A 21,506-nucleotide genomic window follows, 5' to 3' on the forward strand; every position below is an offset into this window, starting at 1 on the left:
GCTTGGACAGTACCCAGCCTACATGTGTTCTTACTGGGACCCAGTTGGGCTTCCAAAATGGGTTACAGCCTACCTTAATATCACATGGGTCCCATCTAGGCCCCATGTTCTACTCCCCTGGTCCCATTACTAACCCTGCTGGGCATCCATATGTGGGGCCAACAGTCCCAGTTGGGTTCCCAGTTGGGCCGCCCATACAGGCCTCACATGGGCATGTTAGCTGGGTTGAGGCAGTTACTCCAAAAAAATCTTAATTTCAAAAGAAACTACAAATGAGTAGGTGTCCCAATACTTTTGTCCAAATACTGTATATGCAAAGTGCTGAGACTTAACAACTGGAAGGGTGTGAAAGACTTGGCAAATTGAATTATTTGTAAAATGCTGGTGATAGTAGCCAGTAGACAGGGATTAGGTATAGTCCTGGACTATGCAGCATTATTAAGATTAAGATTCCTCAGGAAAACAGCTCTATTTCTTATAATTTGAATCTGGTAGTTGTTCCTAACATTGTATCAAAAGTTCACAATTAAGCCCCCGGACCACTGGTTTATACTATAGGAAAGAATCCGAAGTACTATGATATCAGAGCTATGATAATACTATATTAATAACACAACCCATTAATAGGCTAGACTTCCTCACAAACTAGGGGATTTACCATGTTATTGAGGTTACCAAAATACCCATTATTCCTGGCTGAAACATGCCTTACCTCACTAATCTAGTCCATAATTTGAACCTTTACATTTTCTGTGGTCTGCAGGTTCTCAAAAATTAAGCACAAATCACTAAGCACAGTTCTTACATGTTCTCAAACTGATCAAACCATAGAAAAAGAACACTTTCAATTTCAACTGCGAATAAAAGTATGAAAATGAAATGTATTTAAAAAAAAATACAAATGGGCCAATGCCCAAGTACAAAGTGAGTATACCTGTATTGATAGATATGGGTGTCAGGCAGATATCAGAAAGTTCTGGAACAAATCTAGCATTGAAAGGACATTGGTTTAAAAAGCAAAACAAAAAAATCATCTGCTACTTGTCTGAGGACACGATAAGAGATATACTGTCTTGATTATCTTGAGTTTCTTGAGTAATACTTTATTTTCATTGAGAACATATGCTGAGATGGATTTCTCAGGAGTTAAAATTAAACTACTAACTATTAAACTACTTGACTTTACTAAATATAGTGGTCATGTTCCATCAGAAGGCCTCTAGTCATGGACGCAGCACCTAGCCGTCCTAAAAATTGATAGAATTCTGCATGAATGGCTAATTGCAGCCGCCTGCAGCCTACAGTTGTTGTTTAGAAAAAAACTTAATGCAGTTTTGTGTTCAGTAGAATTCCCCTGAATAATTAGCCTGACAAAAAAAAACCTTTCATCACTTCAGACCAATCAAAACAAGCCCTGACACATTTTTCTTTATCACAGTAAATGCAGGTGATGGAGTTAACTGTTCCTCATGTCATATCTCTACAATCTTCCCCATGAGAAATAAATTAAAGTAAATAATTTGTAATAATTAAGTAGCAAATACAAATTTTGTTCTGTGTGTTTTATTTTGGGAAAATGTGGCTACAGTAAAAAGGTCAGAGGAAAGCATAAAAGACAGAGAATATCTGACTGAGGTGCCTCTCAAAATTATGGTCGTCAACTGATTTCAAGCATGGTTTTCATTTCAAAACTAAGTTACTTACAGATCTCTACAAAAAATCGGACTGTGTTGATTGTCCAAGTGCACACATGCACTTTAATTCCATTTCCTTTCTTCTCTTTAATCCAAACTCTTGTCACTCCAGGCTAGAGATTTCCTCTTAGCCAGCTCCATCCAAGATGGCTGACCTCTGTCTGACGATGACTGCTGATGGGACAGTGATGATGCTGCTGCTGCTGCTGAGGAAGACGCAGGCTCAGGTTTGGCGGTAGGCACTAATGTAAGACAACCACACAGTCAAATGTTAATATTAACACATCAATTACAGAAAAAAACATTGATGATCATTACTGTTGTTTTTCTACAGTCATTCTTTTACAGTCTTTATACTAGTTTGTTCATATTCCTAAACCCTTTCTTTATTTTCTCTCTCTTCCCCATATGCTGAGCTGCATGAGTCAATTTGTGGTTGGGTGCTGGTGCCTGTCTACCCTCTGGATCAGTCTTGTTCCACTAAATAAATCCCCCCAATTTCTTTCCTAGCTGTTTTTTTTTCTCCACTACCCTCCTGCCCGCTGTGAGACTGCCCAGCTCCGGATCCTCGCATTGCTTCATTCTTGCCTCAGTGCATAGCTGTGGATATGACTGTTTACCTGCATGGACTTCTGTATTTTACGTTTTCATAATTTATGACTTGATTTCACATTTGCCATAGCACAAAAAATGTGTTTTCAGTTTTTGTTCTTGTTGTTCTGTTATTTGTTCTGCTATCCGGTGTCGACCACAGTAGCATTAGTTCCCCTTTTAAGTCTTAAGGAGCAAGAGGGGTTCCTTCCTCCTTCCTCTCAATCTTCCTCTCAGGGAGTTTACCCTTGCCACTGCCTTAGCTTGCTCAAAGGAGGCTTGGACCCAGATCTCTGTAAGGCTGCTTTTTGATATTTGTTGTGAAAAACACTATATAAATAAAACTGAATTGAATGTTTCAAGTAATGTGTTACTGTTACATTATATTGAGTTCCAACAACTGATATATAAAAGCCACATAAAAACATAGTGATCAAATATTAAACATATTAAACATCCACCAAAGCTTGGATGAAAAGCACAAAACAGAAATAAGATAAATCACTGCTTACAAACCACTGATCAGACCTAAATTGCATCTGCATTGTAAGAAAAGAAAGAAAAAAACTTTTTATGGTAAAAAACAAAGTAGGTAAACTGTGAAATAAATACTCTGAACAATAAATATGGTTAATGCAAAGCATTTATTTATTTATTTGAGTTTAATAAACTCAAAAACTCTTTTTTTATGTTCAACCGACCAACCACTTATTACAGAGTGAGATCTTTCCGGGCATGGGCCTAAAGAACAGCCGGCTACACACCAAAACTAACCACATCAGGGGAAGTTAAGCAGGGAGAGATAAGTGAATCAAGCTCCTCTACCCCTGTTGGTGGTGCTGTAGACCCAGTTCACTCACTAAAAACATTATCCAGCCTTTTATGTGGAGACGCAGTAAAGAAGGTGCGATTCACTTTACTGCTTAGCGCTATTGCCTTTACAGTGTACAGGATGACAGTGTTCATGGCTAGTTGAACGTCACACCCACCAAACCCAGATTCATCCAGTCATTCAGACTGCCAGATGGTAAGGATGATTCATCACACCAGGGAATGCGTTTCCACTCCTCCAATGACAATGACAGTGCATTTTACGTTACTCCAGAGGACACTGCCATTATGCATGGAGATCCTAGGTTTGTGTACAGCTGCTCGGCCGAGGAAACCCAATCCTTGGGGTTAAAGATGAACAGTTCTTGTGTGCTGACGTTCATTTCAGCAGCGGTCTGGAACTCTTTACACTTAATAAGTGTTCATAATCAAGGGCAGATTATCTCCATGGACTGGGCAGATGTAGCAGGAGAGAAATTTGATGAACTGCCTGGGTAGGTGGGTCTTATAATAGTCCATGTCGAAGGTCAGTATGACCCATTCTACTGCCAGTGTTGTGGCAGTGGGTGTGGTTGGAATAGCTAAACCAAATAATTAGAATGGATGTCCACATACTTTTGACACAGATGTGCAAATGCAAGCTTTTGCCATCATGCTCTAATGCCAAGAATGCGCTATGGAGGTATAAAGCCCCTCCAACATTGAGCTGTGGAGCAGTAGATCTGTGTGCTCTGGAATGATGGTACACCAGTACTTTTGGGACTTATGGCTTATTTTATATTTTATGTTTATTTTTACACTGTTTCAGCAAAAAAATGGACATGCAACAATAAATAGCAAACACATATTTTCTAACCATGTCTGTAAAATTAGCAGAACAGTGTATATTTAGGTTGTATTCTGCAGAGGATTTGTGCTTACAGTTTTTGAAAAAATCAACGAAACATCTAGTAATCTAGTAATTTGACCAGGGACACCTTAACCTTTGCTTACAACTGCAGATAAGGGGTTTATCATATACAAAATAAGCAACTACTACTGTCAGATACACCCCTGGACCACTCACAGGTTCTGTAACAGAATTATGGAGAAAATATTATTGTAATCTGTTTCAGGGACAGATTTGTTCACTTTACAGACACATACAGGTCACTTACATTAACAAATGTGAACTGTGCAGATGGGCAAATCCGATCTGAGCAAAAAATTGACTGATTAATCAGAGTGGTAATTTGAAGGTAGCCATAGTCTCACAATTGTCTAAGTCTCAACATGATTTTGTCTCTGCCCTTGTATTTCTCCATGTCTACAGTGGTACCACTCAGGAGCCCTTCATATAATATTTAGTCTTTTATTTAATCAGAAATTTGAGATCAACAGTCAATAATGTTACTGTGAAACAGGTTCATACCTACGGCTGGAGTCCTCCTGAGGACATCAGGATCAGTCTGCATGTTACTCTTGACTGCAGGTTTCGGTGGTCCCTGTAATATATATATATATATATATGATATATGATAATATAAATATATATGAATTTTGTCAACATATTGTCGCTGTCCAATGAAAAACGTGTCTTAAAAATGGTGACTTTACAGGAGAAGGCAAAAATGTGCTTAACTTGTAGAATGAAAGTCAGTGTTAAATAAGAGTTCATTACAAGTAATTTAGAGCATTTCTATTGGTCTGTTCATTCAGACCAAAAACATACATGTTTTTCATTGGACAGCAGTGATAAAGAGTTCATAGTTGGTTGGTAAAAGCAGAGTTCTTATTATAAATATAAATGATAAATGATAAATATCATTTATAATAAATAAAATTTGTATTTTGGTGTTTCAATTTACTTTCCTAAAATGCCTTAAACAACATAAAAAACTATTCATTCTATATTTTTACATCAACTGTATGCAGTCTAATAATAAAAAAGTAGGGTTAAAAAATTCAGAGCCTTGAAATTCAGAGCCCCGATTTGAAGCCAGTTATAAAGTTATTTCCATTAAACAGACATTTAATGGAACTTTTTCTTAAAAATCCGGTATCGTTATAGGAATCAGAAAGGAGAAAGTGGTCTTGTGCAACAACTGGCCAAGACATAGAGTAGTGACAACTAACCAATTCAGGAAATCACACATAAAAATGTAATTATTAACTAATGCATCATATCTATCGTCTGTACCCAAACAAGATATAGGATTTTTTACCTTAGCATCCACAAGTTCAGCTCCATTTGTGGTTTGGCTCCCATTGCCCTTTTCTCCTCCTTGGTTGGACAGCGCCCGTTTTTCCATCAGTGCCCTAGGAGCGGGTTTAGGCGGAGTTTGCTGTGATGATAAGTTGTCTGGCTGTAGCTCGGTGCTGAAGCATGTTCTAAGCTGGGACTTGGTGGTGGTCCGTAAGGGTGGTCTTGGCTGTGGGGTTGGTTTTGGTGGTTGTTGAACAGAGGACGGAAATGCTGTAGATAAAGGTGTAGAATTTTGTGGTGGCTGGTCTGGCTGTGTGGATGGTTTAGAAGAGGAAGGCTGGTGGGCTCTAGTCTTCTCCCGAGCAAGGCTCATCCACGCTGGTTCTGATACGCTGCTTGTGTCTCTGTCTGAGCCTGGCAAAGAGGATATTGTGTATCACGATATAACAAAATTAATCACGATACAATAAAATATTGTCATATTGCCCAGCCCTGGTGGACAGTTATGAAGTACATTCACAGAACTTCACCCAATATTTTGTCTGGCCCTGTTGGGGTTAGCTTGGGGTCAGCTCAGGTATCATAAGTGCACCTTTCATTAAACTCCCCTCCTAAATACAGATTAGCAACTGTGTCTAGGCAGGGGACACTCCATCAAGTTCAAAGAAATGAACAATATGCCAAAAACACGGTGTGAGGTATTGTTAAACAGATGACTGAAGATTTACCCATTTCCTGAGTATGAAAAAATTAATAAATTAGAGGCTCAGAGTGGCTCAGTGGTCTAATGCGCTTTCACTATGATCTTCCCCTATGGGAGTCACGAGTTTAAATCCTGAGACATGCTGCTTTGCCATCAGCGATCAAAGTCTGAGAGTGCATAATGGCCCGTGCTCTCTCCAAATGGGTGGTTGGCACTCTGTCCCCTCATCACTTTGCCGGCATAGGCAACTGTTAGCTGTTGTTGTTGTAGTTGTGGAAGAGCTGGGGACTGGGCACCTTTCTCTGAGCGTGTCACATCAGCAGCAATTTAAAAAGAAAGGGGTTGCTGGCTTTGCATGTATCGGAGATGTGTTAAGTCCTTACCCTGCTAGTGTCGGGAGCATTGCTAATGCTTAGGGGGCATGTAAAGGTATGAGTTAATTGGCAGTACCAAATTGGGGAGAAAATTGATACATTACACAAAATGTTTTTGTATACACTGCATGTGACTGTCAGGTTCTGGTGTAAAAGCCATAAGACTACTTTAACAGCATTATGGGCATTATATCAATGTAATGTCAATATTTATTGGTGTAATAATCAGTAAAATTACGGCTAAATATGAAAAGCAGTATCACTGTATACTGGCACAGACCTTATATCATCCAGCACTACCTGAGCTATGTGCCATTCTCAAGAATGTTGGAAGCAACTCAACTTGTACAGACAAGCATTTCTTTGACTGATGCAAATGAGGCTACTCTCGCACAGTGTGAGATCATTAGTGAGGTAATTCCACAGTTACCTCTATCTACAGCTGGGTCTTGTTGTAGGTCAGAGTTCTGCGGTGTGAGATTCGCAACATTAGCTTTTTTCTCTTTACTGACTTCTTCTGCATCTTTGGGAAATGGTTCCTTTCCAGTATGGTCTTCAGTAACTGCCAGCAAGTGATGAGCTTCCAGACTATGCCGCTTTGCCTTGTCTTCGGATTTAGCCACATCAGAGCGATACTTAAGAGACAAAGAGGTGGTTCGGAGCTTAACCCCGAAAAGACCTCTCTTCTCCTTAGATTCCTCTGCTTTCTCACTCTTCTCTAAAACAGTGGTCTGGGACAGTCCTTCACACTTCTCAGCCTTGCTTCCCACTACTGTCTTGGAGACATTCTGGGGTATTACGTCCCTCCGCAAACTGCTTCTTTTATCCTGAGTCACGAGGACACTTTTGTAAACCTCGTTGGTTTTTGCATCCTCCACTTTTTCCACTGGTAGTTCCACATTCTGGCAGTAAGACGGCCCCCTCAGTGCGAGTGCATCAGCAGGGCTCTCTTCATCCTGCTTAGGCACATTCTCGATAGATATTGTCTTGGAACGATATTTTGCAGATGCAATGGAAAAGCGAAATGAACTGGGTCTCTGTGATTTATCACCTTCTCTTGAGGATCCATCCAGGCCTTCGGAGGGGTCCTTCGGAGGAGTCTCAGGATGATCAGTCTCCTTTTCAACCTCTGTAGCTGCTGGATTAGATGTTTTTAGGGACATGCTATTTTTGCTGTCCACAATGGACCTTTTGGTCCGTGGTGCGGGTACAGGATGGGATCTATCTGAAGGTCCTACATTCTTTTTCAGCATCTCTGTTTGATCTATAGTATGAATTGCCACACTCTCACCTGTTTTCTCTTCAGTCACAGTGCAAGCAGTCACTATGTTCAAAACTGGACAAGTGGCTTGAGGTTCCAAACTGGCAGTAGGCTGATGCCCTTCGTTAGTGTCAACTGCAGTCTCTTGTGTGTGCTGTATATTAGCAGGTTCTTTTCTCAGATCTTCTCCTAAATGGTCAGGTTGAAATGTTTCACCAGACTTTGGCACCTTATTATCTCTGCTTAGTGGACCCACATCCAATTGTGTGATTTCTTGCTGATCTTGCAGGGTTCCAATAGAAGGAGCTGAGACAGGTACTGGAGAGGATGGCTCCTGCTCTGGATTAATAACTTGAGAGGAGTAGGACTGGTGGTGGACACACTCTGCAGATGTTATAATTTCTGGTGCTTCCTCCTTCTCTGAAAGAGGCTGGTCCAGATTGTTCATGCTCTTAGATCGAGGACGGTACACATCCTGAGGCAGAGATTAAAGAACGTATGAGCACCTTTGTCCATTTTTTATGACAATAAAAGAAATTACAATAATCTAATTTCCAAACCTTACCGGCTGTTTCTTTCCCTTGGTGCTAGCTCGCTGATTCCTGGGCTTCACGGACATGCGGTGACGAGCAGCTGAGTTGTCTAGGCAGGTGACATGATGAGCAGGGCCACTAAAATCCGCTCCAGCAGTGGGTGAGAGCAGATCTGTAGGCGTTGAGATGCCTGCCTGAGTACTCAATCGTGAGACTGGAGAGAGAGGCCTGGATGGGGGTTGTGAGGAACCACCCTGAGAGTCAAGAAAATGTGTCTAGGTGAATTTGGTTGAGGAGGCCATGTACGTTTTACCACACTTCCTAAAGACTAGTATGACGTATTGAGACTGATATTATACACGGAATGTGGCATTACCTGGTCTTCCTCTTCACTGCCAGTTCCTGATAAGCTTAACAAACTAAGATGCTTTTTTGCCTCAGGATGCTGTGAAGGACAGAATGACAGCGAGATGGATGGGGTGATGGAAGGTGATCAAACTTCCAAACAGTAAAGTTTAGCATGTATTAAGCTACTTTGTATGGTATTTGTTCAGCATTGATCAGTAGCAATCGCTTTATAAGACGTTCCTTCCGAGGCTACCTCTTGGAAGGACATTTCAGGAGGACTGCATGGCAGGCCGTCATCTTCAGACGTTGTTCCAGAGTCTTCAATGCGTTTTCCAGGGATCAGTAAAGGAGGAGGGCCCAGTCGCATGTTCTGTTGCTGAAGCTTCACCTGTCCAGTGTTGAAAGCAATTATTTTTATTATGACTTTTATTTAATGACCAGGGATAATAAACATTAATTAACATTTTAGTTTCTGTGTCAATGTAAATATGCTCTGGGTATTATAGACTGGTTTGCTTTAATCCACGTCTTGAATTTATATTTAAAAAATTGGTATTTAGCGCTCCCTCTTAGTTCAACCGGTAAACTATTCCAGTATTGGTGTGGCACTAACTAAGCAGACTGTTTGCCCAAACTTACTATGCCTATATTGTACAACACAATCCCCTCAGGTAGTTGCTGTTGTTGCCCTACCGCTACTACTACTAGTCTTCTGTAGTATCAACTGCCCAGTGCAAGGGGAGCAAGCCCATGTAAAAGCTTAACAATGAGACAAGCATCTGTGAAACATTTAAAACTGATCTTACTACATGACTAGATTGTGATCAGATTGTATCCTTGTATTTTTACCCATTTCCTTCCCAATTTGGATTGTCAATTACCCAACCTATACATATTCTCCCCCTAGCACATACAATGCCCCAACACTGGGAGGGTGAAGACCGACACATGTCTTCTCAGACATATGCGCAGCCAGCCATCGCTTCTTTTTCTGACCAGCGTGCTCAGAGGAAAGCACTGTGCGTCTGGCTCTGATGCATTGGCCAGCAGACACCAGTGTCAGCCAGCATCACCTACCCACCCTGGAGAGAGCAAGGCCAATTGTGCTCTCTCCGGGCCTCGGGTGCCAATGCCTAGCAGCATGACCAGGATTGACCACTTAGGGCCAACTGAGCTTGTAATGTTACATGGGATGCCACCATAGCATGCATAAAGAGGTTGACAGCCTGGTCTTATGTGTCTAACAATGGCTAGATTCAATGTGACCTTTTAAAGATGCTTTTTAAATGACAAATCTGAATCTATAATAATTCCAAGGCATTTAAAAAGTTTTGATTATTTTCAATTGTAAACATTAATTATTTAACCAATCAGATAAATGAACCATAGCTGCAGCTGCAATTTGTTTGCAGCTTGTTGTTTGTTTTAAGCATGTGCATAAAAACTGTGCAGTATTATTCAAAGTAATTTTGTAATTTGTTAGAACTGTAAAAGCTGATAACAACATTCAGTGTCAACATGGCTGGGAAAACACTCAGGGCCTCCAACATAAGAGGAATAATGACTGCCGATAAAGCCCAGATCTAACAGATAAGATTACAGACTTTTGAATGGAAGAGTATTATGTGTGAATAGGATTATAAAGGCAGGGTGGAGCTGATCGCAGGTCAGCAGTTTCTCTGTGAAATGTGTGGAACATTTGTTGAGTACTCTGTGGAGTAGTAGTGCTGTAGATTACTGGCTCACCTGCAGAGCTTTGATTTTGCTGTGGACGTTTTCCTGTGAGAGAACCCTTGCTGGCTCTGTGTTGGACGGGGGCTGATCAGCCAAGAAAATGCTGTCATGGGACAGTGCTCTGGAACTTAATGTCCCTTGTGGATACCTGAAACATTAGATCAATGTTAGATGCATGTGAAGCATGTAAAGAGAAAATGGACATTACAGTACATTTATATTTATTATATTATAAGTATATTTTTTTAAATTTTAGTATGTAATTTGCAAGATATTTAAGATGATGCACAAAATTGCATGCTGTTGGCCGATGTAGGCACTAAACTACAGGTTCCAGGTTTATTTATTTAATTATTTATTTTTTTGCCAAGCTTAGTATAAACCATGCCTTCAAAACAAACAGATACTAATGTACATGAATCCACAGTTTGCTGTAAATCATTCCTATGAAACATTTATGATATAATTCCAATGGAGCTGCAGTACTTAGCTGACAGATCTGACTGATTAGTAAATTATCCACTCACCGACAGTCATCCTCTGATTCTTCCTCACCTCTCTTGCCCCCCTGTGCAGTTACATCGCTAGTGGACTTGCTCTGCTTCATCTGGCCTTCAGTCTCCTTCTTTCTCAGACGGCCAAACAGTCGAGTCTTCAGAAACTTGAACCGTGACTTCTTTCTCCCTAATGAACAAAGATATTAGAATATAATAGTGTCTAATATTATAGAGTATAATAATAGAGTTTAGGTTTTTGGTGATACCTCTTTTACGTAAACACTTAGCTTCTTAGAATTTGGGATTTTGTGAAGGTGGGATTGTTCCCACCTGTCAAAATGGCCGAAAGTAAAGAAAGTATTTGATGGGGCTACACAAAGCAAGGCAAAAATGAAAGCACTCTTACATCCTTATTGGACCCTGTTTATCACTAACTGTTATCACATATGAATAGCACAAGCAAATTACAGTCCCTTTCCTCTTTACTCATTCATTTCATTTCATTTTTGATCTAGGTGGTCATTATCAGGTAATATCCTGGTTGTGTTTGCTTTGGCTATACTTGGATATGTATTAAAGTGATGAACACATGAATTTTGAACTACAATGACAACAAGTAACAAATAAGAGCCGAGCCTCTTACCTGTAAGTTCCTCTGTATTTCCATCCATCTCTCCATGGCTGGACTCCATGTTGCTGGATCTGATGACCGACATTGTAAGACACATTTTTAAGAAAAGATAACAACAGATTGTAGCTTCAGGATTGCTTTGGTTAGCAAGCCTTCCCTTGAAGGCACAACACATAACTACAAGAAAAGTCACATGTATGTACAGCAGATAAGCCCTCTTGACTGAATTCCAAGTGCAATGACAGTCACTACTGCACTTACACTTAAATTGCACTATGAAAGCATTGGATATTAAGGGTTACACTTTTCACTCTTGAAGGTGAACCTTTCATGTTTACAGTAAAACAATGTCAAACATCTGAGCAACACAGATAAACTGTAATAAAAAATGCATTTGCATTACATTGTTTTTTGATTGTGGAAGGTTAGACTGTTGGGCTTTGTGGAATTTGACAGAAGATCACAGTCCAAGTGTAACATCACATGGTCCAGATGATGGGTTTCGTAGGGAGTGTCTTAGGGCAGGCTTAATCTCTGGTTAAATCATTATCATTACATAGTTACTGTGTAGCTACTGCTGCAATGAACTGCTTGGTGAATTACTGTAACACAGATGATAACAACACATCAGGTTGTAGGTATATGTCTACAGTAGGGGGAGGAAAAATTATTCTTGATGTGGATGATTCTGAGTTGATTGACAAATGTCAAAAATCGGGCTCTGAGTAGCTCAGTGGTCTAATGTGTTAACACTATGGCCCAGGAGTCTTGAGTTAGAATCTCGAGCCATGCTACTTTGCCATCAGCGGCCAGCAAGTCCTTGCTTACTTTCCACCGAGAATGTCACCTGCCCGGCAATCCTGCATCGGCAGTAGTTTGAAAAGAGGTGGTGGCTCTCTTCGCAAGTATTGAAGGAGACTTGTTACAATCTTACCCTCCTAGTTCAAACATTGTGCAACAAATTGTAAGGAGAAAAACAGAAAAATTCAACCAATTTATAAAAAAAAAAAGTCAAAAATCGATTTTCTTAGCAGAACGCAAAAGGCAGAACTCGATGGCGTGCAAATAACAAACGAATAAGAGAGAAATCTACCCTCTGCATTATAAGCTATCGTACGGAAGCACCTCGGCTTATATATGGACGCAAATCCTTGGCAAAAAACGCTGAGATAGAGTTTATAATTTGCTTCGCCCCTCTATCTGGTTGGCAGCAACTACATCTGGGTGTTTCTCACATTACTTTTATTGCCAAGGATTTGCATCTGTGTTCGGTCATCGAGAACCAGGGCTTTTGCGCTATTTTGTGTACTTGAGATACAGTGTCTGCGGATATCGCTGAGCATATCATACTACACATAGATGGGTAACCAGTGCCCACAAGGCAGGGGAACAAGCCATAAAAAGAACAAGCCATAGGTTTTCAGCTCGTGGATATGCTGATATGCTGGTAAGACAGCTAAATCAAAACCCCCACATGACTGGCAAAAAGGAAGGTGTAGCTGAGTCATGAGGGTGGTGCACTGTTCCACTGTGCAGCGTTGCTTGCATAACATAATCTTCATGGAAGCGTCATAAGAAGAAAACCTTAACTTTGACCTCATCACAAAACTCAATGTTTGAAACGCTGCAGAACATCTAGAGAAGCCAGGTGAGTTTTGAATCCATTATGCATCAGGGTTTTGTTGCCACCAAAGGCATTGGCAATACAGCATGGCTGAAATCTTTTGTCAAAAGGCCAAAGCTTTAAAAAAGGATGGCTTCCACAACAGGATAATGATCCAACATATCCCTCAAAACCACCATGCACTACATGAAGAGGCACAAACTGAAGCTTTTGGAATGACCCTCACAGAAAATGTCTTAGAAAAGTTGTGAGTAGACCTTAAACCGCTGGATTCTCCTCTTTCTTTTTCATGTGGTTTGTGTGCTCCATCAGTAGCCTCCTGCAATACAAACAGCTCTGTGTGTCTGGGGATAAAGGGTTGCTTAATGGAGACGGAGCCACCTGACGCGGGTGCAGCGTTGACTTTTGCCCGGGCAGACACTGGTTGCCTAGCGCTGTGCACTGCTCAGATGACGTGACGTGACATTAAATAAGTAGGAGACATGGCTGACTGTGTGTGATCTCCCTCAGTGCTTACCCTAATTTGAACACACACGCACACACACTCACGCAGTGCTGCGACCAAGGAAACACAGAGCTTGCCTAAACTCTCAAATTCATTAGTGTCAACCGCACAAACACAGACACACACACATTTATCCTATTTTATGTGCAGAGATGTTAGGAAAAGGGCAAAGCTCTTAACACACACTTTCTGCGAATGTGAAGTGTTCTTTGACCTCTGCATCGAGTCCTCTGTGGAGACCAACAATCGAAGAAACAACAAACAGCCTTTTCTTGAGGCTGAAACTTTATCCTGAACGAGGAAGGCTGTTAAAGAGCAAACTCAAAGAGCTTTTAGCAATGTGTGTGTGTGTGTATGTGTGTGTATTCACAGTGCACAAATGTTTCAGTGCACAAATTACCTGATGTTAAAGGAAAACCAGCTAGAGCTAGATGTACTAAATACATTCAAAACTTATGCTTACATGTTTTCTCTTTACTCTTAAGAATTACACGGGCTGTTTTTATTACTGTGCCTTTAAGACTGATATATGCAAATGACCTCTGTCCTTACTGGCCTGTATTGAGCCTCATTAAAAAAGCAGTCTAGGCAGAAACAATGTTTGACAATAGCATGACTAGATGAGGCTAAACTGGCGAATACACTATATGGACAAAACTATTGGGACACCTGCTAATCCATTGTTTCTTCTAAAATAAATGGCGAAAGAGGTTACCCTGCTTTGGTTGGAGTAACTGTCTCTGCAATCCAGGGAAGGCTTTCTCCTAGATGTTGGAGCATTGCTGTGAGAATTTAATTGCATTTAGCAACAACAAAAAAAAAGCGATAGTGAAGTCCGAAATTTGGATAATCATCACCCTACCTCATCTGTAACTGCTTAACTCATCCCAAGAGTGTTTTATGCAGCACCATCATTGCAGAGAACACAGTTCCACTGCTCCACAGCTCAATGCTGGGGGGCTTTATACCCCTCTAGCCCACACCTGGCATTAGGCTTCATGTTTATCTGCTCCAGAGAGTCCTATTCTAAAGGCAATACTTCTCTACATGGACTAGGCAAGCAGTGTGTGTGTGTGTGTGCAATGAATGCATTCATTGGAGGTGGTGTCCACAAACATTTGGACATATAGTGTATATGTTAAGGTGTTGTTTTTTGGTGAGACCACAATTCAAATTAGACTAATCAAATTCTTATTATAAAGAGTGTGGCGGTGAGGAGGCGGGTGATCCCTGGGCTAGCCCCCACAGCAATATGCTCACCACCCTAATTCCGCACCTCTCAGGGCGATCAGGACAAGTCCCAGGTGGCAAAAAAGGGCTAGGTCAGCCCTCACACGGAGAGAAGAGCACACAAGAGCAGAAACTCTGAGCAACAGACAGATCAACAGACAGATGAGCGCACAGCAAAAAAAGAAGTCAAGGACTCTGGCCTGTTCCCCAGTAGAGCCCCTTTTGGGCCTTTTTATCATGTTCTTCTGAGTTTCGGTTTTGGGTGTTGGTTACATGGATGTTCCAATAAAGGTTCCTTTTGAGCTGCATTGAACTTATCTGGGTCTGTCTCTGTGCTTGGCTGACTAACAGGTCACAACGGCCACACCCCTTCCCTGAGGGGGATGCCACAATAGTTCTTATATATAGGTATCACTCCATACATTGCTCCCCCTATTGTTTTTCATGTGCTCTTCTGTGCATCTAATCTAATCTACCCTTTCTTTTGTTGAGTGTTTTGTCAGCCAAGCCCAAAAGGCTGAGGCTGCAGTGGGCACAGCCTCCAAAACTAGACAGATGAAGACTGTACAAATGTAGCCTGTTTTGATCAATCTCCATTTGGTAGGGTCTAAATTTGGCATCAAGAGCATGACTCCATGGACCCAACTTTGCCAACACTCCAGGCTGGTGGAGGTGGTGTAATGGGGTGGGGAATGGTGTCGAGACACACTTTGGGTCTGTTAATAATCAATCATTGCTTCGGTGCCAGACTTTTTTAAGCACTGTTGCTGACTATATGCAACCCTTAATGGCCACAATTTACCAGTCTATGAACGACTACTTCCAGCATGATAATCATAAAGCAAAAGTCTCTCAAACATGACATGCTCTCAAGCATGTTCAGTGCTCCTCAGTGTACCTCCCAGTCAACGGATCTGAATCCAATCGAACAGAATCTCAAAGAAAGACTTCATGAATGAAGAATTCATGCCATGAAGAACTGAGGCTGTTTTGAGAGAAATGACCTCTTCCAGGTCGTCCTCAGCCTGATATGTACACACTCACACTTACACACCTGAAATAATATTGTTGGCACTCTTTTACCCAAAAACCTGATATCAGTGGTTCTCACAAGGCTTTTCAGCCCTGCCTGCAGCAATTCACTAAAGGTTATTGTGTCTGAACAAGTAGAGCAAACAGCCAACACAACAGCAGACAACAGGTTCCGGTGTGGTTTATTTATGGAGAAGTAAATCAGTGAACTAAAGCAAATTTCCAAACAATGCCTTCATAAAAGATTACCCTGACAATAATCCACAGACTTTTTACTCTTTTCTGCTATAATGACATTCATTTAGAGAGCATAAAGGCCAATCGTATGGAAAGGGGAGGAAAGTTCTGTGCTCACTGTAGACCCCGTGATGACTTTCTCTCGTTATTCATTAAAACAGAGTGGAAATGTTTGGTTTTGTCGTCCATGCTTCTGGAAATGTCTCACATAAATCTTGTTAATAACCTCAGTCTAACCTTTCTGTCTTTAAATGCTGAACTTCTAAACTGATTTATGAAACACTGAACAGACACAGCTGCACCAACGGGTCTTACGGGAGTTACTCTCCAGCTTCTTGCTGAAATTTTCCATTCCACCTTAAATGGTGCAGAACTAACAGAAGGCAGAATGTATCTGCTGCCCTGTTTAAGGTGTAATTGTTAGTGCTGTTTTCTTTAAATTTCTTTAAAATTATATTTCAATACATTTTATATCAGTCAGATTCAGTCAATACATGAATTATAGCCATGAAGTGTCAGCATTTTATTAAAACACAAAAAAATCTGCTCTGGATCTTCACATTGTTTCATTCATGCCTCACTGCATGGCTCTGCATATAGAGTCAGGATGGGTTCCCCTTTTGAGTCTTGGTTCCTCTTAAGGTTTCTTTCTCTCGATCTAAGGAGTTTTTTCCTGCTCGAAAGAGGCTTGAACCAGGATCTCTGTAAACATTTGTTGTGAAAAGCGCTATAAGCTGTATAAATACATTTGAAATAAATGGAATCTAATTTTTGCCTGAACCCGCTTGCGAAAGGGTAAGCTAGCATTTTAGATACAATTTATTTACAACACCGGCACCGCTACTGATGTGGGGGTAGTTTACACTGCCATGGTGATGCCCCTGCCAATCCTTCTGCCATCTGACATTCCTTTGAAGTTCTAAGAAGGCTGCAGCTCGCAGTTTATATTTAAGTGCAATTAGATTAATATATTAAATAAAGAAACATTGATAAATGCTTATTTTATTACTATTATACATATACTATGTGTATTTAACAATAAGCTTTGACAATACGCTACCAGGCTTGATAAAATGACAATAAAATAAATGGCGTTTATTGGAAATTGGAAATTTAGTAAGAATTTAATCAAATAATTGAAATATTCTTTATTCATTGTACTCTTCCTCACAAGAAAGAAACTTGAAGAACGTTTGATGCACAGTTTCCCAAACTGAAAATGATATTCTTGAAATTATGCCCTTTTTTTCAATCACAAACAATTCCAGCAATTTTATCAACATAAAACAGCTTATTAATTTATTAATACCATGCGTAGGCCTATATGTGGCTTTAACACTCAAAGTGTTGGGAATAAGTGCAGGTCTGGGTAAAATAAATATAATGTTAAAACCACATGCTGAAACTCTTTTGGCTCAAACAACTGAAACTGTTTAAACGCTGAAAATTGCTGACCATAAAACAAAGCTATCAGATATATGGAGTTTGGCATTATTCAGAGTGGAGTACTCTATTCCTTCTTTGTCATTTTAGCAAAGAAAATACCAAAAGCTAAGCAGCTTTGTATTAAATGTTATATTAATTCAAATGGACAAATGAAGCATGTTCATTCATATCACACTTTGAAAAGCCAGGAGTCACTAAACTTTTGATGAGCAGTGTAAACAAAGATTCATATACAGATATGGAAATCTTACCAGCAGGTTAAAGCGCAGTTTCAGTCTCCTGAAGAGCTGCTGTGGTTTCTTCTTTGTTCCTTGTTTGCCTCCGTTTCTCTAGGGAGAAGCTGCGCCCACACACACACACACACACACACAAGCACCCCACTTACTCTAGGATCTACTGCTCATTGCCATTACATCATCGACATCTGCAAATGAGAAGGAGAGAGGAAAAAGGGAGTGTGTGAATGTGTCCGTGAGAAAGAACAGAGGGCAAAGGTGGGCAAGAACAAAATACATAAACAAAATGTTCATTATGAATGTTTACACCTTGAACTTCTTATAAAAGTTCCACACATGATTATAAAAAAAGGAAATATTATTCAGAAACTTCCATATAATATTCAGTAACTAATAAAAAAGATTCAGTAATCATAAACTATACCTACTATAACTTATTCAGTGACTGCTAAACAATATTCACTGACTATTATAAGTAATGCAATAATTACTATGAAATATTAAGTAACTACTATAAATTATTCAGCAATTATAAATGAATCAGCGTCTACAATAAATTATTCAGTAACTAATATTAATAATTCTGTGACTACTATGAAGTAAGTATCTACTATAAAATATTCAGTAACTACTATAAATTATTAATTAACAACAATGTATTATTTGCGAACTAAGTTCTAATTTATTGTTACTATAATAAATTATGCAGTAATTACTATAAATGATTTGGTAACTTCTATAAATTATTACGCAATCCCTAGGAAATATTCATAAATTATTCAATAACTACTATGAATTGGCAACTAATATAAATAATTTAACACCAACTATGAATTCCTAAAAGAACTACTACACATGTATTTACAGTGAATTATTCAGTTACCACCATAAATTATTTGGTTTCTACTATGGAATATCAGGAAACTACTATACATGTCTATACAGTCTTGGTAACTACTAAATCATTTGGGCACACATCCTGGCAAGTGAATGTCTAACCCTAGCGCAATTAATCTAAAATATCCTAATATGAAATTTTTGAATGTTTTGAATCGTTTTGAATATTACGTTATTATCAACATTTTTTTTATTTATTCCACTTTAAAGTTTTAACTTGTTTAATCTACATTTTCATCCCAGCTTACACATATTTTAAAATAAAAAATATAATATATCTTTTTTTAGATATAGCTTTTTTTGCAAACTCTTGTTGTTTCACAAACTTTTGTCTTAAAAAATATAATCTCTGCATAAACCAGTTCTGCATAAACCAGTCCATAAATCAGTCACTAATAGAAATGTAATGTAATGTGAGATAAGGAAGATTTACACCTGTCCATCAGAAACCTTGAGAAAAGCAATTACGCCAAAACAGTGCAGACTTCATATGAAGGCAGGTTGGTTTCTGCTATAGCTATAGCTTTCCCCCATTAATAATATACATTACAGCAACTGAGATGTGTCTCTGACATCCTTACAATAGTAAATGTATGACATAATATATTTTACTCATGTGGAAGTAAAGAACACATTTGCAGCACCTTCTCAGTGAAGTGTGTCAAGAGTTTAAAGAGTTAAGCTCCAGAGCGGTTTCTTTTCTGAACAGAAATACCACAGAGAGCTGAACTTTTCAACATTCTGGCAGGGCACAGAGGACGGTGCAGTGTTTCCATTCAGTGCCAACCACACACACACACACAGACACACACACACATTTCTAAATCTTTCATAATCTCAGATAGTAGATGCTTTATTTAATACATTAAAAATTAACCTTACTTTGTGAACCAATTAATGCTACAATGATGCTTACAGTGCTAATCTTCTATTTGGCTACATTTGCTGTCCATTAAACTAATTATTAACGTGATAAGACTATAGTATATTAAGTATATATATACAAAAGTATTGGGACACCTGCTCATTCATTGTTTCTTCCAAAATCCTGCTTTTGTTGGAGTAACTATCTACTATCTACTATCCAGGGAAAACCTTCTACTAGATTGTTGAGCATTGCTGTGAGAATTTGATTACATTCAGAAACAAGAGCGTTAGTGAGGTCAGGATGTTGGACGATCAGCACCCACTTCTTCCCCAACTTCCCCAACTCCCCAACACATCCCCAAAAGTATTGTATGAGGTACCATTCATCATTCCAGAGAACACAGTTCCACTACTTTATATCCCTCTAGCCCATGTCTGGCATTAGCCATGGTGCCAACAGGTTCATGTTTACCTGCTCCAGCGAGTCCTATTCTAATTGGCAGTATTTCTCTACAGGGGCTCAACAAGCTGTGTAAAGTAGCTGAATGAATTCATTAGAGGGGGTGTCCGCAAACATTTGGACATATGTAGAATAAGCTGCCCAGAGCCAGCATCTAATAGCCCATGTAACTAACTAGCAGTCTGTCCAATGACCCTGCATCAGCAGCAGCTCAAAAATATGCAGCAGGGTCTGTTGCAGGTCTTAGTGGACATATGATAGCCTTTACTTTCTCAGCATTGAGGAGTCCTGGCTAGTGGGTGGGAGCTGACAATAACAAAACGTTGAAGAAAGTTGGAAAAAAAGTAGTGGAGTGGGTAACAGACACAGACTTTAAAATGCACAATAAAAAGCTGATTAACCTGCAAGTGTCCCCCTTGTTGTAGCATGCTTCCGCTGCACACCCAAGCACCTCTGTATAAACAGGCTATTAACAGCTATGCAGATTTCTGCTACTATAGTTGAATACTCCCTGTAGATTAGCTAGTGCGTCACTGAGCTTTCATTATGCACATCCCAGCTGGCCTTTCTTGCCTGTTCAGGTACATTACCTCATGCTCCAAAGCAGCATATAGCTCAAATACCCTGGTATAATGTCTTTAGAGAGGGTTTAATGGGTTTGTTTAAATATGGCACCTTCAAATATGGAGCCATCTAATGACCCTACAGTGTTTTAATGACCTTACCCACCTAATTACTGAGTTCAGTTACTTTTAAGTGCACCCGTTGCTGACGCACACATTAAATTGCACAGCTTGTAAGATCTCCATGGAAAAGCACTGCCAGTAGAATGGGATGTTCTGGAGCAGCCACATATGAGCCTAAGGTCGCCAGGCCCAATAGTAAGTGTCAGCTAGAAGGGTCTTAAACTCCCCCAGCATTGAGATGCCATCATCCAACCAGTCATTAACATCAGTACCTGACCTCAGTAATGCTCTTGTGGCTGAATGCACTCAGATTTATTCCAGAAAAAAAACAAAGAATGTGCAAGCGTCTATAGAGGGTATGCACATGACGTCACAGGTGGCAGGAGTCACTGCGGCCGTGCCCACCGACCGAGTGGCAGTGTTAGCATTCACTGTAAATACAGCCAACACAAAATGTGAAAGAGCTGTTGTGTGACTGACAGTACAAACAGTACATCCAGGGACTGAAATATGTGGGAGCTCACTGAGTGGTGAGGTCATGCTCTGAAGACAGGTGGAAAACACTTAAGCCCACTTTAGTTGCAAATTTAGCGACATGCTAAGTTCAAGTAACAGAGAAAGCTAGAAAACCTGGATGGGTCAGTCTACTAGATGTGCCTAAAAACAGTGGAAATCACTCCTAAGACCATTCACTCATCTTTCTGCTGATATTAGGCTTTATCCTTTAAACCAGGGCTGCTCAATCCTGGTCCTGGAGATCTACCACCCTGCAAAGATCAGCTTCACCCTGAATCTAACACACATGAATTAGATAATGAAGGACTTCAGGAGCAACTGAACATTAGAGTCAGCTGTGCTGGATCTGAGCTCTTCAGGGTGGTTGAACTCCAGGACAGGTGTGATT

At 40.0% G+C, this 21,506-nt stretch overlaps 1 protein-coding gene across 1 annotated transcript in view; it reads right to left on the reverse strand.

Moving 5' to 3' along the window:
- Positions 1 to 1,547: 1,547 nt before the first annotated feature.
- Positions 1,548 to 21,506, reverse strand: part of cracdlb (cracd like b) — a 29,041-nt gene continuing 9,082 nt past the window's right edge. The window contains exons 2-12 of the mRNA XM_072657049.1: positions 17,708 to 17,880; positions 11,395 to 11,453; positions 10,782 to 10,938; positions 10,267 to 10,402; positions 8,774 to 8,908; positions 8,549 to 8,617; positions 8,205 to 8,426; positions 6,809 to 8,114; positions 5,321 to 5,715; positions 4,528 to 4,600; positions 1,548 to 1,936 (exon numbers count right to left, since the gene is read on the reverse strand). Coding sequence (XP_072513150.1) covers positions 1,782 to 1,936; positions 4,528 to 4,600; positions 5,321 to 5,715; positions 6,809 to 8,114; positions 8,205 to 8,426; positions 8,549 to 8,617; positions 8,774 to 8,908; positions 10,267 to 10,402; positions 10,782 to 10,938; positions 11,395 to 11,443 — 2,697 coding nt within the window. The 5' untranslated portion in view covers positions 11,444 to 11,453; positions 17,708 to 17,880 and the 3' untranslated portion in view covers positions 1,548 to 1,781. The remainder of the gene's footprint in view (positions 1,937 to 4,527; positions 4,601 to 5,320; positions 5,716 to 6,808; positions 8,115 to 8,204; positions 8,427 to 8,548; positions 8,618 to 8,773; positions 8,909 to 10,266; positions 10,403 to 10,781; positions 10,939 to 11,394; positions 11,454 to 17,707; positions 17,881 to 21,506) is intronic.

This window comes from Salminus brasiliensis, chromosome 15 (assembly GCF_030463535.1).
Source record: "Salminus brasiliensis chromosome 15, fSalBra1.hap2, whole genome shotgun sequence".
Lineage (NCBI taxonomy): Eukaryota > Metazoa > Chordata > Actinopteri > Characiformes > Bryconidae > Salminus > Salminus brasiliensis.